This window comes from Zalophus californianus, chromosome 7 (assembly GCF_009762305.2).
Source record: "Zalophus californianus isolate mZalCal1 chromosome 7, mZalCal1.pri.v2, whole genome shotgun sequence".
NCBI lineage: Eukaryota > Metazoa > Chordata > Mammalia > Carnivora > Otariidae > Zalophus > Zalophus californianus.
The window spans coordinates 103,774,059-103,789,241 of record NC_045601.1 but is presented as its reverse complement, the minus strand read 5'-3'; the positions used below and the strand labels follow the sequence as shown (position 1 = coordinate 103,789,241).

At 44.0% G+C, this 15,183-nt stretch overlaps 1 protein-coding gene across 1 annotated transcript in view; it reads right to left on the bottom strand.

The window, feature by feature from the left end:
• TNFRSF21 (TNF receptor superfamily member 21) overlaps positions 1-15,183 on the bottom strand; it is a 67,597-nt gene that overhangs the window by 30,632 nt on the left and 21,782 nt on the right. The window contains exon 3 of the mRNA XM_027600980.2: positions 13,306-13,800. Coding sequence (XP_027456781.1) covers positions 13,306-13,800 — 495 coding nt within the window. The remainder of the gene's footprint in view (positions 1-13,305; positions 13,801-15,183) is intronic.

Sequence of the window (15,183 nt, the reverse complement as noted above, 5' to 3'; positions counted from 1 at the left end):
GTAGGGGGAGAACGCTGATTTGTCTTTCAATATCCCAAACAGCTTAAATTCAAAAGCTGTTAGTTAGGTAAATTACAAAATAAAATACGCATTTAAAAATAAATACCTTTTATACCCTAAAGCCTAGAGGAAGACGTCATCAGTGGGCGAGCCTGGGGTGGGTGGACAGCCGCCTGTGACACCCCAGGGCAAAAGCCCCTCTCTGGCCTCTCTGGGCATGAGATAATGCTTTTTAGGCTACAGTGATAAGAAGAGGCTTTTCTCCTGCAACAGTTCTGCCTGCTGTATAATCCCCAGACATCCTCAGCGGTTAAACAGAAAGGTGCGGTCTGCTGAAAGTGGCATCGCTGGATGCAAAGGTGAAGGCAGTAGGGTGAGGGGTTCCGGGGCAGGGGGAAGCCTCTTGCAGCCGCTGGAAAATCACTGCAGTAGGGCAGCCCCAGGGATGGGGCAAAGGACACAGCAACCTCTTCAGTGAAACAATCCGCTCCCTTCAGCCCAGCTTCCTGGTGGTTACACTTCCAGTCTACTTCCCATAGGAAATTTGGGCCATCTGGAATTTTTAGTCAAGGAGGCTTCAGGCAAAGAAGGAATGTTTCTCTGCTCGCAGCTGTCCGCTGTCTGGGGCTGAGAAAACCCAAGTTCAACAGACGTGACTTCTGATTAGCAAAGCACCTCTGACTTATCGGTCACAGCCTTTATTTTTTCCAAGAACCCTTGGGGCCTTGAGCCCATTGGGTATCTGGCTTTCGAATTTTCCCCTTTCAAGCAATCGAAGAAAAAAAGCAAAAAGGAGGAAACCAGTGTGACTTCTACAAAGGACAACTCCTTACTGATGATAATTTTGTAGTTGTTTTACTTTAGAACAAGCTGGGCTTTGCTAAGGGAATAACATTTTCTTAATGGAGCATGATTAAAAAAAAAAAAAAATCAACCATAGAAACCTAGACATTTCCAGCCTCAGGTGATTCATGGGAAATCCAGACTGTAAGAATCACGGGGCAGTATCTAGAGTCAGACTGGTACCCAAGTTTTAAAAACCCAGCTTTGCCACTTCCTAGCTGTGTGACCTGGAGCGAGTTACTCCCTCAGCCTCAGTGTCCCCATCTGTAAAGTGGTGATGATAGTGGCCTACGTCCCAGGGTTATGGAAATCAGGTTAATATTTTGAAAATACTTAGGGCAGGATATGGCGCTCGGTCAGCATGAGATAAGTCTTTGTTGAAGAAAAGTAAACAAGACTTAATGGCAGCAAAGACCTTTCTTATAAGGTTAGAAAAATAGATTTCGTAATCACAGTGTAACAGGTCTTCTTTGCATCCCAGAATCACGTCGTGACCTTGCCTATGTCAATACTAAGAAACACCTCACAGTGTCACTTTAGGGAAAAAAAAAAGAGTGGAGAAGTACTTATTATCAAATTCCTAACACACATTTGTTCTTCTTTGAACACTGCATAGAGTAGTTTTCACAATTCAGTTGAAATGTTTTAAGTCATTCCTGAAACCTGATGGAAGAGAATATTGATACTGTTCAAATACATATGGGGCACAGCTTCTGGTTACTCAACATCTGTCCCCTAACCAGTCACTGCAACCTTGAGGAAAGATTAATGCCAGAAATACCATCCCACTTGAACTGCATCCCTGGAAAGAGGAGGAAGGCTGCAGAGCTGGGAATCTAAGAGTTTCCTTCACAACCCCCACAAAGACCAATTCTCCCACACCTGACCCATCCTAAAGGAGGAACCACAATTTGGGAAGAAAGGAAACACATCTCCTAAGCCTCTCATTGGGATTCCTAAGGACCCAGAACCAAGAATGCTGTTCCTGACTAAGACCAAAAGACAAGGCAGATGAGAAGGGAGAGGTTTTGCGTGTTTGCTAGGTAACGTGAGATGATGTCATGTATTGCTTCGCTTGAGCAGTGGGTTGTGGATAGCGGACAGGACGGAAGAAACAAAAGCTCTATTACCAGAAACTCTCCACACCCAAAATGCAGCTTCGTTCAAGGACTGGGTCTGAATTTTTTAAATAAGAACACAAGCAAATTATGTCCCGGTTCTGAAGCAGCACTGTTTCCCCCAAGAAAAGTCTTTACATACAGACTGGGATATCAGTCTTATACAAATAAAGTTACGCAATCAAGTTAATGCAAATACGAGGTTTAACCACCAAGCCAGCTGGTCTGTACTTGAACTTCATCTTGGGGTTTCAAGCCTGAGACACAGAAGCGGTTTGGTTGTGGATTGTGTTTAACTTCACCGTTCAGTTTCTGCAACACTGAAGGATTGGATTTTAGAATGGAAGACGTTAGAGATCTTGAATCCAAGACCTTCATCATACCCATGAGCACCATCAGGCCCCACAAGCTCCGTCCCTTTGCACAGCTTCCCTCACAGCCAACGCTGACCCACTGCACCTGCCCCCTGGGCATGGGGTGCTCCCCCCCTCCCATGGCCCCAGGCCGCACTATTGTCTCAGAAGTGCTCCTCACACCACGGGAGCAGGCTGGATGAGCAGAAGTCCTTTGTCTCACCCTCGAGAATGCTGAGAACCAGAGCCATATGCCACACCATCAGTTCCTTTTAAGCTGTTTTTGTACTGCTCAATCAGGCCTTGAGGCGTGTTATGGCCAGTGTTCTTGTATAGATGTTTTCTCTGCAGCCATTTCTCCTGGCGCCTATGACTCATTAAGTCTCACCCTTAATGGAGTTCTACTTGTGTAGATCGGATACAACTGTCCCTCTGCCCTGACCTCAGCTCTCCACGAATGCTGAGTACAGCTTAACTTCCTGACCTTCCCGTGAGGAAAGAGAAAGAAAAAGAAGCAGAGCTCACAGCCTGATCAATATTACATATGATCTCATTCGGTCCTCAGAAACAATCCCATGAGACGGGAGTTATGTCCACATTCCAGATAGAAAAACTGAGGAGAGGTTCGGTAGCTTGGCACAGTTGCCTAGTGAGGGCTGAGAGTCAAAACCCAGGTCAGTCCGACCCATCGGCCCCTCATCCCTCACAGCACCATGCTGCCTCCTGGGACTATGCACAGTGTTACCAACCCATCTTTCTTGAGCCTTGCTTGCTTCTTTGAATGTAAAACTTTTGAATATGTCTTCCGCCAACCCTTACTCCCCTTCATGGAGTCATAGAAAAGGAGACAAATGGAAATAAAGTCTGTTACAACGATATATTTGTGATAATCTAGGTTTCAGCTGTCTGCCCACACTCCACCCTTCCTCCAAACAATGGAGAGACACGAGTGAGCTGCTGTGTTGCACACTAGTTACCAGCTCAGAATCCAAGGCCGACCGCCTGAATGCTAGTCCTGGCTCACCACAGACTTGAGGTATGACCTTTGTCAGGTCATGTAACCCTTCTGTACCTCTATGTTCTTAGTATGTAAAATGGGCATGATCCTGACATTAGAAGGTTGTTCTAGGAATTAAATAAGAAAGTACTTATAAATCCCACAGAATAGTGCCTGGCACACACTAAGCATTCAATAACCATGAAGTATTACTTCTCTCTTTCCCCCCACACCAGTGTGTCAATAATAAGGCCTTACACAGGTTGCCTTGGAGCAATTTGCTTATAGAATAATCCTGGACAAGGGCATCTTCAAGTAAAACTGAGTTCAAGTCAGAGAATGTCAAGAGCAACCAGAAAGGTGATCAAGTGCCTGAGAGACAGGCTAAGAGGGTGTAAAGAAAGGATAAATGAAGAGGGGATGATTTTGTCTCTTCAAGGTCAAGGTGGGAAGGTTCCATGTAGATTGTGAGTTTTAAGCATTTCTTTACTTTCACCTGCCGCCAAGATCTAATTCATCTCCAGCCATCAGCTCCTTCACCTCCCCCAGTCTGAAATCATCCAATGAAGATGCTTGGCCATCTCCGCCCCCCGACACTAAATGACCACCTATGGACCATCACCACTCCCATGAAGGCAATCCAGGGAGAAACAAGCCAGAGGATGTTCCCCTCCAAAACACGCCTTCATCTCTTTCTCCCTCATCCACTCCTGAATCCCTGAGGCCAAAGGGCTAAGTTCTTTTGCACCCCCAGGGGCAGCCTTCAGTAGCCTCACAGGTGAACAGCCTCTTCACTTTGTCATTCGAGAAACTGGAGTAATAGCTTCCAAACCACGACAGCCTCTGGTTCTGAGCAGTACCCTGTAGTCCCCTGAATGGAGAGGCAACATGAAATATAAAAAGCACTGTCCCAGGAGTCAGGAGACTCAGCCCTAGTCTCTTCTCTCACCCTACTGGCCACGTAACCTTGGGCAAGGCACTGTTCTTCCCTGGGACTCAGTTTCAGCTTCTGTAAAATGGGGGATTAGACACAAACACACACAAAACACACACACACACACAATTCTCCATGATCTCCAACTTGAAGCTCTCACCAAAGAAACCTAAAACAAATAAGCTTTATGTCACTAAAGCCTAGTCCTAGGACAGTACCTTGAACTTTGTGTTCACATACATATAATTAAATGAAAAACAACAGAAGTTAAGCAGTTTAATAATGAGTCGTGTTTAAAATTTCCTAATCTTTTCTTTTTTTCTTTCTTTCTTTTTTTTTTTTTTTTTTGCCTTGGGATTCCTTAAAGGTGAACCTGGCTACAAACAGGGAAAGTTTACTTCAGATCCCACAGTCCCCTACTTCAGCCAAAGAATGAGGCAGATTGACCACTGAGTTTCTCTTTAGGAAAATAATTCAACATCTGGACAACAACTCTCAAACAGGAGGTAATACAGCAAAAGACCAAAAAGAGAGGGAGAAACGTGTAACTAAAAGGGAGAATAGCTCCTCTCCAATCTGATATCCCTCATAGCATTTTTCCCTGAAGAAATTCTTGGCTGTCCTGGCTAAAGACAAATCCTGTGGACAGTGAAATAAATTCTTTCTGTAACCCCAGCCTTCCACTCTTGGGGAACATTATTCCCCCAGCCTCAAGGATTGCTGTTAGATTATCTTATAAAAATTCAAGCACAAAGACCCAACGAATTACAAAGATACATGGATCTGTGGTAAATGTGTAATTTAAGAACTTCTTTAAAAAAAAATTATTTATTTGACACAGAGAGAGAGAGAGAGAGAGAGCACAAGCAGGAGGAGCAGCAGGCAGAGGGAGAGGGAGAAGCAGGCTTCCTGCGGAGCAAGGAGCCCGATATGGAGCTTGATCCCAGGACCCTGGGATCATGACCTGAGCTGATGGCAGATGCTTAACCAACTGAGCCACCCAGGCGCCCCTAAGAACTTCTTTATAGGGGACAGTAACGCTCACACTAATGAGGTAACAAGAACTAATAAGAATACATGAAAGTTAAAGAGAGTTTCAGTATAGCAAAAGTCTGAACTTCTTTACTGATAGTTAGACTGAGAGGAAGGTACGGCCTAAACACATGTATCCTAGGAGCTGCCCACCCATGACAGGTGTATATGAGCTGCTGGCCTCCCGCCAGCCCATACGAGTGGAGTAACTTGTCCAAAGCAGGAAAGCATTTACCAAGTGCAAAGCTGTTCTCAGGAACTCTGTTGTGACTGGGGCTCCCTGGCCCATAGGAGGAGACCAAGGTCTCCCTCAGCATAAAAAATCCAGAAATGCATGAGTGCCTTGGACACAGCTTCTCCACTGCAATCGAGGTGACACACTTGAAGGGACTGAAAGACCTAAAAGCAGTTTCTAATAGCTGTTCAGTTGCTACCATGCTACCGAAATGTCTCACACTCTTCCTAAAAGCATGTGCAGTTACTGCACGTTCTCCTGGGCCTCCCCCGCCCCCCAAGTGTCCTGACTTAAGTTGGAAATTCTCGCTGCACTGACCTTACTCTGCTGGAAGCACGAGGGAAAGCTCTGCCGTGTGGCAGCGAGCACACAGACAGCCCTTCCTCGGCATCCGTGTGGGGTGAAGCCTGGCCTCTTATCTCTGCCTGGCAGCCCCTGTACTCCACTCGCCAGCACCCCGCAGGATCAATCAGGGCAGTGTTTCCCAGGACAGACATCGGCGGGGCGGCAGTATGCTCGGTTACAGCAAAATGGTCACGTAGATTGAAATCGGGTGTCCCTGTGGTGAGGGGTTCAAGTTTCCTCATTTTACAAACAAAGTTGAGATTCAAAGAGAGGTAGCCTTCTGCGGGGGGTCATGCAGCCTCTTAGCAGAACAAGATCCGGACGTCAGGTCTCATAAGCCAAGGTCATTTCTGCCGCCACGGCTCCGCCTGTGGGCTGCAACCCAGACTCTGAAGAATAAACCCATGGCTCTGCTCAACCAGCTCATACTTGTTAAAAGGACTGCATCTGGGATATCCTTACCCTGTGTAGCACTCCGGCGTGCCTCCTTCCAACTCTCCTCCACAGCACTATTCGGGCACTGAACTAAGAAGATATTCACAACCATTCACTCTCTGGGGTTCTCTCTGAGGACAGCTGGGGTGCGCTGGAGTCTACAGCTGGTGGCGTCTGTCTACTGTCCCTCTTGGCCCCTCTCTCCACTCAAAGTATACCGGTTTCCCGAGCAAACAGATGAAAGGTAGGCGGGCAGATTGCACCCCAAGCTACTCTCTCTCCCTCTATGGTTCTGGTTCGCCTGACAGACACGGTGTAGCAAGTGCGCGGCTGAGGTCTTGAGGTAAAAACTAGTATTTTTCAGGAGGAGACGGAGGAAGGATGGAGCAATTTGTAAGCAAATTACAAGATAACTGCCACCTTTTCCTCACTCCCACAGGTATCTGATGGTCCTGTTTTATAACTCATCCCTTCAGTAGTCCACAGACTGGGCAACAGTTACTGCTAAATATAAGGCGGAACACTAGTGGCTGGAACTCAAGAAGCTCTCCAAGAAGAACCAGACTACTTCCTTAAGTGCAGCTGCATGCATTATAAAGGAGACTACTTTCGCCTTTTTCAGGGTCATTCTTTCTGTGAGTGAACCAGGAAACCGAGAGATTACCAGAGAGGACGGAGGTGACGATGAGTCATCTCCACCATCGCCACCACCCTCGTCACCACTGGCACTTTGCAGACCACTGGCTGGATGCCAGCAACATACCGCACCAAGTGGTTAACCAACTGGACCTTGATCACATAGCTAGTAAGTGCAACCAGATTCCAGAGTCTGCTCTTAAGCACATATGATAACACCTTTTTTCTAACCTTATAAACAGAGGCCCAGAGAAGTAAAAGGTCTTCACTGAAATGGACAGGGAATGGAAAATCTAGAATTTGAGAGCCCAGCTTTACGGCTGTCATTTCTAGTTTGTGATACTGCTTTCCTCCCAAAGCCTCCTTGTCTCCACCACCTCTGCTGCTCTCGCCTCTGACCCAACCACAAGACTCCCATAGGCTTCTCTGCTTAAGGCCCCCCACCAGACTAAGCCTTTTCCGTTCTGCTTAAACACAAGCATTGAAGCGTTCAGGAGTTAGCGGTTTTCTCTCTCTTCCCATCACCCAGCTTCCCAGTGTCCATGGGCGAAAGCGTTCCACTCTGAAGAAGCAAAGCAGGTGGAGGAATATCAGCAGTTTTTTGTAGCTGTTTTTTGCATATTTTAAAGCACTGCTGTCATGGAAGCGTCCATTAGCTCTGAATAAGAATTCTTGGTATCTATGGCAATTTCGTGTCAAGAACCCACCTTAATCCCTAACAGCAAATATTATTATAAGTCAAAAGGAAAAAAAATCCAATAGTTCAGTGGGTTGAAAACAATCCAACCTTGAAAAGGATTAAGTAGATGAATTAGTTCATGGTTGCTCTCAACTAGTGTTATCCAGGAGAACTTTCTATGATGGAAATGTTTTCTATCCGTCCTGTCCAATATGGCAATTAGTAGCCACATGTGGTTGTCGAGCCTTTGAACTGTGGCTGGTACAACTGAGGTACTGAATTTTTTATTTTAGTTCATTTTACCTTTAAATTACATAGCACGGGTGGCTACCGTATGGGCCAGCCGGGCTCCAGACCACCCCTCCCAGGACCCCGTGCTATTGACCAGGCATGGGGTCACACAAATAAAACCCAGAGTCTGCTCTCTAAGGACTTAGAAGCAATGTGGGGAGATAAACCACATACACACAAGCAATTAAACAGTGACAGACAATAAGAGCTACAGGAATTAAGAAAGAGCATCTTAGAACCTAGTTCTACAGAATGAGTCCTTTACCCTTTTGCTACTGGGGTTACAAAACAGTCTGCTTGAGAAAGAGTATGCCACCTGGCTGCATTATCGCTTCTGCGATCCATTGAAAGGAGATGCTGCTGTCCTTATAGGTCATGTGCTTGAAGTAGCTACCCCCGAAGGGATCGCTGCCCCTGTCAAATGCTTACTATCTCCCCAAGACACAGGACTAAGAATGTGCTAATCAGGAACTAAGCTCAGTGTAAACGAGATAAATCCAATTCCTGTTTCTCTCATTTTATCATCATAGCCTGAAGCCTGAGAGAAAAAGGAAAAATGACCAGGGAGAAATACTGTCCATTTCTTGCTCCTTTTATCACCTTGCAGGGCCCTCCTCTCGGGATTTTCCTCTCATTTGTACAAGCATTTTCCAGGGGATTTCTACTCTTCGACCTGCTTTTCAAACTTCCCCTCCAGAGCCCTAGGCCAACAGGTTGGCCGGGAAGCCAACTTCACACCTTTTGCAAATAGTTGAAGAGGAGGGGAAATAAAGGAAGGAAAAGAGAGACAAGTAGGGAAGGGAGAGAGAAGAGGGAAGAGAGAAGGAAAGGTAAATAGAAATGGCCCATAAAGGAACGGTGAAGAGAGAGCGGCAGCTGATGGTCATCCTCAGCATCCCTGTTCTCAAGGGGGACTGGGCCACAGTTCTCGACCTTCCATGGTTACCAGGAAGTGAATGGCACGACTATTCTGAGATCATATGAGCCTCTCGCATTGCAACGTATGGCCGGTTAGGTACAGACCGGGTTTCACTATCTTTACTTTTGTGCCTTTTGTGACAAAACAAACAAAACAAAAACTACTGTTTCCTGTGTAACCTCCCAATTAATGTGACCCACACTCTTCTTAACTTTAAATGAGCCATTTTGGACCTACCATTTGCCTCATTGTGTTGGGGTTATACTACAGAAAGAACTAAAGGTTTTCAAAAGTGACAAAAACATGGCAAATGGAGCATTAACAATAGACTTACATCTTGATGACACTCGGACCAGGTAATAAACTCTCACACACTTTTGTGTCTAAAAATTCTGAAGGGACTTCTAATTCTGTTGCTGCAGGAGACATATTACAGGGAACCACAGTACAGTCCCAACCTGCTAGATGTAACATTGCTATGACTGCAGAAAGGAAGGAAGAATACAATGGACCACAGCACCTTCGCTCTTCGATCCTCCTGGCCACATGTCTCATCTGGTGTTTCCAACTCTAGCATTCCGTAAAAGTGGGATTGCAGTTTTGTAGAGTTCAACTTTAAAAACCCTAAGTCCATGGGAGGTAGAGAGGGGTGAGTGGGGCCTAACAGAGAAGAGGCTCTTGTTGGTGACAAAGATGGGAACTAATAGCCCAGCTTCAGAGCACTGATGGTCTATAAGGCCATCAGGGTCATGGCCAGGTCTGCTGAAGGTAGGCAGGGGTAAGGGAGGTCCTACACGACCTCTCATAGAGCACGCCCCAGAGCTAGGTGATTGTATCCTCACTCTCATCCTCATGAACAATTCAGTGGGAAATGGATGAGGACCACAGAAAGATCTTATTATACAGGATCATCTGCTGCCCAGAACTCACTGCGATCAGATCAAACAGGTAGTGTTTCTAGGGGCTTCTCCGAGCCCCCGGAACAGTTTTTATGAAACAGAACCTCTCTTTGTAATGGGATCTTACCTGGTTGTACCTTTGAGAATAGCAATTTGGAAAGAAGAGACCTTCCTTAGCGGGGGGGGCGGGGGGGAGAACACCTTCACTATAAACATAGCAACGCAAAAACCTGGGGGAAAGTTTAAACTATGGGAAGAGGTGGTTGCACCTGAATGAGACTACCGTGATTTAGCTGGAAAAGCATACTGCCCAGGTACTGCTATCGCAGGAGGCATGGCCGGGCTCTGTTCGATTTGGCACTTCTTTTTACGAAACAGGATATTGTTTCAAGGACACAGGCACGGAAGTTTACAAGGTGACAGTGGTCATAAGAATGTCTCAGGTCACTCACTGCATTAGGCTGCTTTCTGCTGCTGGACCCAGTTTTACTTCTACAACTCCCGGTGTTCTCAGAGAATTCTGACAACTAGGCTGCAAAAGAGCATTTAGAAATACAGCTATCTGAGATCTAATCCGTAAGTGCAACCACTAGAGAAATGGAGTCACTTCTTAATAAAGTAGGAGGACAGTTCCAGACATTTACAAATCCAGCAGGATGTTCTCTGCTAATTTTCTCCTAATTAAATAGATCGGAGCGAGTGTTCTGACTGGCCACTTAAAGGGCAATTCAGTGAAATATCTGACCCTAGGCTGATCCTAGACCAGAGCAAGAAGGGATGCTATCAATCAAGGGCTTTACTGGGTCAACTGGCAACACTGGAATATGGACAGTGAATTAAAATATCGTATCCATGTTAAACTGATTGAGGTTGAAATGACCGTTTTTTTTTTAAGAGACTGTCCTTAATTGTTAGGAAATACATACTGAAGTATCTAGGCATAAAGTGCCATGAAATGATTTAGAAAAATTACTGTACATATGTACAATAGTGACTTATGATGGGTAACACCCTGATAAATCCAGTGCAGGCTGAAAATATCATTTAATAGAGTAAGTCGTAAATGCATGTAATACATCTAACCCATTATTCTCAATTAAAAAAAATATATACCTCATCTACCAAACATCACACCTTAGCCTAGCCTACTTTAACCATGCTCAGAACACTCCTATTAGCCTACATCGGGCAAAATCATCTAACACAAAGCGTATTTTAAAATAAAGGGTTGGATATCTCATGCAATTTATTGAATGCTCTACCGAAAGTGAAAAACAGAATGGTTATTCAGGTACATAATGGTTATAAGTGTACTGGTTGTTCACCCTTGTGATTGCGTGGCTGATTGGGAACTGCTGTTGCCCAGCATCATGAAAGAGGATCATACTGCTTATCACTAGCCCAGGAAAAGATCAAAATTCATAATTTGAAGTATGATTTCTACTGAATGCATATCATTTCGGCATCATTGTAATGTTAACAAATCTTACGTTGAACTATCATTAAATCAGGGACAGTCTGTATATATACACTAAGTATTGTATATTACAAAACATTAGGAGCACCCGGGTAGCTCAGTTGGTTAAGTGTCTGACTTCGGCTCAGGTCATGATCCCTGGGTCCTGGGATCGAGCCCTGCATCGGGCTCCCTGCTCAGCGAGGAGTCTGCCTCTCCCTCTCCCTCTGCCCCTCCCTTTGCTCATGCTCTCTCTCAAATAAATAAATAATATCTTTAAAAAAGAACATTATATTATACATACTATATAACATCATATCATATGTAATAAACTAGTCTATATTATACATATGTCATAATATAAAGTCTGCATGTATTTTTATGTAAAAAGAGCAAATAATAGAGCAAAAGGGCAAAAGTCAACAATAGTTCAATCTGGGCACAGGTACATTGGTATTCTTTGTACTATTGCAAATTTTTCTGAAGTCTGAAATGACGTCCAACTAAAAATATGTTTTATTAAAAAGGAGGGGAGAATTGAAGCCTTCCTTCCCCAGCTGCATTGCCGGCAAAGAGATGTCTTATTCAGGTCTATACAGGCTCTATCCCAGGTAGGATGTTGGCTTCAGTCTGATTTTCACTTGTTTTGATCATTCATACAGACTAGCAAAAGGAAGCAAAATGAGGTGGGTTTTTGTTTTTTTTTTTTACTTTCTTTAAATATCTGATTATAAAAATTGCATGTGCTTACTATAGAAAATTTGGGGGAAAGAATAGAAACCTAATAAAGAAGAAAAAGAAACATATATAAATTCCACCACATCCCACCAAACTGGAAGAAACATTATTTTTATTTTGGCATACTTCTCTTCAGTCTTTTTCCCAAAGTTTTGAGAATTGGGATTATATTGTATAAAGTTCATAGCCTGGTTTGGTTTTGTTGTTTTTCCTTTAACTTAGTATTAATATTTTCCTATGTCATGGGTAAAAAGGAAAAAAAAAAAAAACTCCATTAAATCTTCAATGTCAACACGGTATTCCACTATATGGATATGCCATAATTTACTTTTTCATTTCCCTAAAACTGGACCTTTGATTATTTCCAATTCTTATTTATTACACATAATGCTGAGTTTAAAGTTTAAGACCTTAGTGCTTAAGTCTTTTTTTTAGTATTTCTGATTTATACCTTTATGACAGATTCACAAAAATTAAGTTACTGGGGCAAAGGGTATAAACATTTTTAAGACTCAATGCAAAAAAAGGTCAAATGACTTTTTTAGAAAATTAGGCTTATGCCTTTATCTTTAAAAAGGAGACACCTAAAGGAGATTATCAAAACTTTGGGCTGATATCTCACTGAGGATTTAAAGAAAGGGAAGTTACTGCCACAAGCTAAAAACTGCAGTCTTCAGACCAAATTTCACTGCAGAGACAAGTTCTGTAAGCTATTGTTTGTCTTCAGAAAAGGAAAAACTGAAATATTCTAGCCTGTATCAACACACGCTGGCTGCTAGGTAGAAGATGTAGGGTCCAGCCTCAGATGATAACCGGTATATTAAGCTTTGGGTGTCTAAAATCTAAAAGACCTTCTTATCCTCCTGATAGAAATGGGATCCTAAAAATACAAGGAGCCGAAAAGCACATGGGAGAAAGTGATAGGAATCTATAAGCAAGGTTCAGAGTCAAAAAGACAGACTTAATTAAGACAAGTTGGATTTTTTGCCCTCTAATTTTTCAGTAGTCAATGGTCAGAGGAGACACAGAGTCAGTCCCGTCTGTCCTGAACAAACAACCAGCCTGGGTCAAGGACACAGCCAAACCTCCCCGAATGCTACCTCCTCGCTTGTTAAATGACACGGTTGAACAAAGTCCCTAAAGGTCATTCTCAGGTCTCTGGTGTGTCAACATTCTCCTTTAAAATGTGCCAGGGGAGAAAAGGACAGAGTGGTGATTCTCTCTGAATGTATTAGATCCAATGCTGACCACCTCATTTTTCATAACACAACTGGACCAAATGGCACTTGGTAGACAGGAGCTTCTAGAAACTTTGCATTTCCCCCTCTTTCAGGCAGTGAGGACTGAGAAAGGAAAGGCAGGGGGATGTGTGAGCAAGGAAAAAAGAAGGCTCACCGTGGCCATTGCAGTAGTAGATCCACTTCTCCCGGTTCTGGGTTGGGGTCATGGATTTCTTCAGCCCTGCCTTTTCCACAATGGCGCTGGGATCCTGCCGGGGCCCCTTTTTCAGAGTCCTTGAGCTTTTCCGGATACTGCATACCACTATCACCACAAGCACCAGCAGCAGGAAAAGCACAATCATCCAGGGCAAATGTTCATTGATGTCAAAATGCTTGTGTAAGTTCTGTCGGGGGTGACCCCTCTTGAGGCCTTTGATAGGCGTGCTGGATTTCTCACCCCCAGTGGCCTCCATGGATGGCAGCAGCTTCAGGATGTGTCTGTGGTGGGGGCCTTGCTGGTGGTTGACTACCTGGAGGCTTGGGAGGGTCTTGTTCATGCCTTCCTCACCCCTCGTTGAGCTTGTGTTGTCAGGGACTGTCCCTTCCTGGATGCCACTCGGTACCTTTGGTCTAACAGAGGCAGAAGAGTTGGATTCTGTTGAGTTCATGCCTAGAAAAAAGGAGGGGGGAGAGCTTTTCTATATTTGGGGATCTGCATATTCCTCCTCTTCCTGCTCATCTCCAAGCCAGGCCAGATAATAAAAGAAGAGATGGACTTTGGAGCTTAAGAATAAATTATACTGCACATATTTGTAAAGACTCTTAACAGCACCTTTATGTGGAAGGTAAAAACTAAACTTCACAGCTAAACTCACTTCCTCATAGCAAAACCAACAGCATCCTCAGGGATCCAACATCTGAGCCTCACAGCAGCTTCCCCTACATGTTTCACATACAGAGCAGACTCAGGTACGTTTGGGGTTCTAGTCAACTTTTAAAATTGTGTCGATTGTTCACAAAACTAGTTCAAATTTAATCCGTTTATTCCTCCTCTCCCATCTTTTGGCCATTTCAAGATACAATGGTAAAATTGAGAATATGACTAAGATAGGGAGAAGAGTTCAAACTCAAATCCAAATCTGACCAGTGAAAGCTTTGGTGAGATGAATCAGTGAATAAAACAAGGCAGGACTTTCTTAGGATCTATTATTAAGAGAGAAGTTTTGGGCTGGCGGCTTAGTGGACTTCCTTCAAAGAAGCTTCCACAGCACTCTTCACTAAGGAGTGTGAGAGCCAGGGATTTCAAGTCCCAAGAGACAGGACCTGGATTGCATCAGTCCCTGAGAAAACCTGGACAGGCCACTGGAGCTCTCTGAGCCTGTTTCTCCATTTCAAAATGGCAGTCGTAAGGCCCTCCTTATAGAGTTATCATGAAGGTCCAATGTAATCACACATGAAGAGTATGTTAGAAAGCACAACTCAAGGTGGCTATCACCTCAAGAAAATTAATCAAAAAGGATCTGAAAATAAAGAATAAATTTTGTATTCTGCCTGAGGCCAACTGGGACACTTGATGAAGGGCATAAAATTAAAATCATTCAAAAAAACTTACTATTTTCCAGATGGAAACGCTAGTTATCTTCAACAGGCTACAAACTTGTGTGTTTCCCAAAGGTTCTAACTTTCTTTCCCCTTTTTTGCCCCACCTTGGTTCCAATATTTATCCCTCCCTTCTAGGCCATCATGGTATTTTCTCCTCTTTTCCTTCCTTCTTTCCTTCTGGCCGTGTCTATCCAGGATAGATTCCATGTTGGAAAGCTTTGAATCTGGGAGGAACCTTGAACATCTAAATCACTCATGTATTTGACAAGTTTGAAACCAAGTTTGAGGAAGTGACTTATATAAGGCCATGCACTGTCCTTATTTCTCTCAGTCTTTCTTTTTAAGTTTGATGCGACCTAGTTCTTTAGATATTTGATCCCCCCTAATGGAAAATCTGAGTCTAAATGTTTCTAATACATCCAGAGAAGATAGATTAAACTAGCCACAAAAA